General features: G+C 39.8%; 1 protein-coding gene across 3 annotated transcripts in view; it reads left to right on the forward strand.

The window, feature by feature from the left end:
• Positions 1-1,540: 1,540 nt before the first annotated feature.
• tlcd4b (TLC domain containing 4b) overlaps positions 1,541-2,449 on the forward strand; it is a 28,000-nt gene continuing 27,091 nt past the window's right edge. For 2 of the 3 annotated variants that reach the window (XM_014008841.1, XM_014008840.1), the window contains exon 1: positions 1,541-1,927. Coding sequence is in view for 1 of the 3 variants with exons in the window: in XM_014008840.1 (XP_013864294.1) it covers positions 1,912-1,927 (16 nt within the window). In the remaining 2 variants the exon portion in view is untranslated. The remainder of the gene's footprint in view (positions 1,928-2,449) is intronic. The other variant, XM_014008838.1, reaches the window with a different exon arrangement.

Here is a 2,449-nt window from a genome sequence, read left to right on the forward strand (position 1 = left end):
AAACAAAAACTTACAAATAAATAAATAAAAATAAAAAAACAAAATCTATAACCATTAAAATTATGCAAAAATATCAACTGTAATAAAAGACACAGAAACAAATGTGTTTTAAAATGAGACTTAAAAACACCAAGTGTGGAAGCCTCTGATAAGAAGGGGCAGCTGCTCCACAGTTTACAGCTGAAAGGATTCAATCACCTCTGTGGACCAGTCTGGACCTTGGGATAACTAAAAGCAGGTGATCTTTATAGCTATCTAAGGGGTCTGGAGGGCATAAGACTGCAGAAAGTCAGACAGATATACAGGAGCCTGTACATGCAGGGCCTATTAAGTCATCACTAAAACATTTACGGTAAATCAATTCTAAAACAATCAAGGTGCCATTGAATTGCAGAATGCATAGACAAGATATATGTTCACATTTTTCAGTTTGCATTGAAAGATGGGTTTCAGAATTCTGAACAAACTGCAGCTGAGAGAGGCCACCAMCAACAACATACAGAAAATTACAACAACCCAGTTGGAAGGTAGTGAAACCGTGAATCTCCTGTTTTAAAYCATTAAAGAACAAAAACAATTAGATAAAAAAAAACCAAAATAAAATAGACATCAAACATCACAGACACATTTTTGCAGGGACTTTTACAAATGGCTCCAAGTTGCCCAGATTTATAGGAAAAGTGCTGCAGTTTATGCTGTGTCTAAAAATAATAATWGAAGTTTTGGAAGTTTGAAGTCATCCAAGCTTTTACCTCAGTGAGGCAGTTAAACAATTCTTTTAATAAAAAAAATAACGACTGCAGTTCAACTTTAAGGATCTGAGTGTTGTTTGCAGTGGAATTAGATCTTMAATTTTCTAAAGATGAAACATAATGTATGTAAATGCTAGGGGTCCAAGAATACATTTTTGGGGAACTACATGAAAGAGGGGCTAAGGAGGAAACAGATTTGGAAGCTTTTTTATGCTTAATGTGCAGTCTCAWACAATATTAAAATATATGTGATGTCTTGTACAATATATTAGTGTTTGGAGTATGTGCTGTGGTTGACCAGGTCTAGATTTTTGAGTAAGGTTGATTAGCTCAAAGTTAATTACAACTGGCCCTCATTGGGCCACCATTATGCCCATGTGGCCCTCTGTGAAAATGACTTCTGTCTTGTGCCAACAGTTAATGCTCAGAGTGAGTTAGGGATCAGTCTCAGCAACTAACACAAGTTTTAGCTCAATGTCAGTAAAACTGAGTTATAGACATTTTTGTGTGAGCTAAGATTGCTTTGCCATCTTGAAATGGGTGGAATCTAAAATGAATCAGTTGTCAATGTCAATTGAAAATCTGCAATTCGTGAGATATTTGGCTAACATTAAAGACAAACAAACAGACATATGGTCAAATACATATTATCATAAATATTAGCTGTTTGGAGGGGAAGAAAGAAACAAAGCCACATGTTATGCTGCTGTGTTGCTCATAATAAATCACGTAGCGTGGCCTTTGTCTCTCGTGGCGGTGCAGCTTGTATCCAGGAGGGCGTGTGCGCGCGTTGGGGAGGCTGGAGGGGAGGGCGGGTACGTGCTGACGTCACCGCTCGCTCCTGACAGTCGGAGCCAAAATAAAACGAGTTAAAAAACTTTTGTTGTCAGGAGTCACCGCTGAAAACAGATGGCTTCGAAGGTAGCAKGCGGTGAGACCGTCCGTAGTCCTGCGGGTTGGAGTGGTGGTTTGAACACAGCGCTGTCAGTGTAGCTGAAGGGGGGCTGTGTTTTCTTTCTCTCTTTTCTTTTTTTAAGTTATTCCTGGGGTCGCGCGGGGGAAGCCAGCTTTAGTTTAGCCGACTTGCTAGCTAACGTCAAGTTAAAGGAAAGTGGAGGAGACGCCGGCTAAAAACTGGGGGCTTTATCCGCTAACCTACATGCGACGGAGAGCAGGTAAAACACAAAGCCTTCCTCCACAGCAGACACACACACACACACACAGTACGGGACCAACACACACCCTCAGACCGCTCATTTTATGCTTGTTTTTGTTGTCGTCGTCGCAGTGTTGACGGCTTTAGCCAACAAGTTTCGCTGCTGAGAGGTGGCAGCTGGTCCTGCTCGTTCCCCACCTTGATGCTGGTGCAAAACATATTCACCAAATCTCGCCATTTTCTTCACCGTCTTGTCTGCAGCGCTTTCTTGTTGCACCCACGTAGCAAAAAAATAAATAATTAAATATAAAAACAATGAAAAAGAAACACGCTGCATTCATTAGAGGGAGAAAATGTCCAATCGATTACGCAAATTCCAGACACTCGTGCTGCACACTGATGGTCCAAAATTCAAAGAGAGAGGAGGGTGTGCGTTTATTTTATTTATATTTATTTTTCCCCTCTCTCAATATTATTATGTGTTTTATTATTATTATTATTATTATTATTTTAAAATGTAAGCATCTCTTCCAAATGAACC

The sequence above is a fragment of the Austrofundulus limnaeus genome, unplaced genomic scaffold (genome assembly GCF_001266775.1).
Source record: "Austrofundulus limnaeus strain Quisiro unplaced genomic scaffold, Austrofundulus_limnaeus-1.0 Scaffold53, whole genome shotgun sequence".
In the NCBI taxonomy this organism is placed as follows: Eukaryota; Metazoa; Chordata; class Actinopteri; order Cyprinodontiformes; family Rivulidae; genus Austrofundulus; species Austrofundulus limnaeus.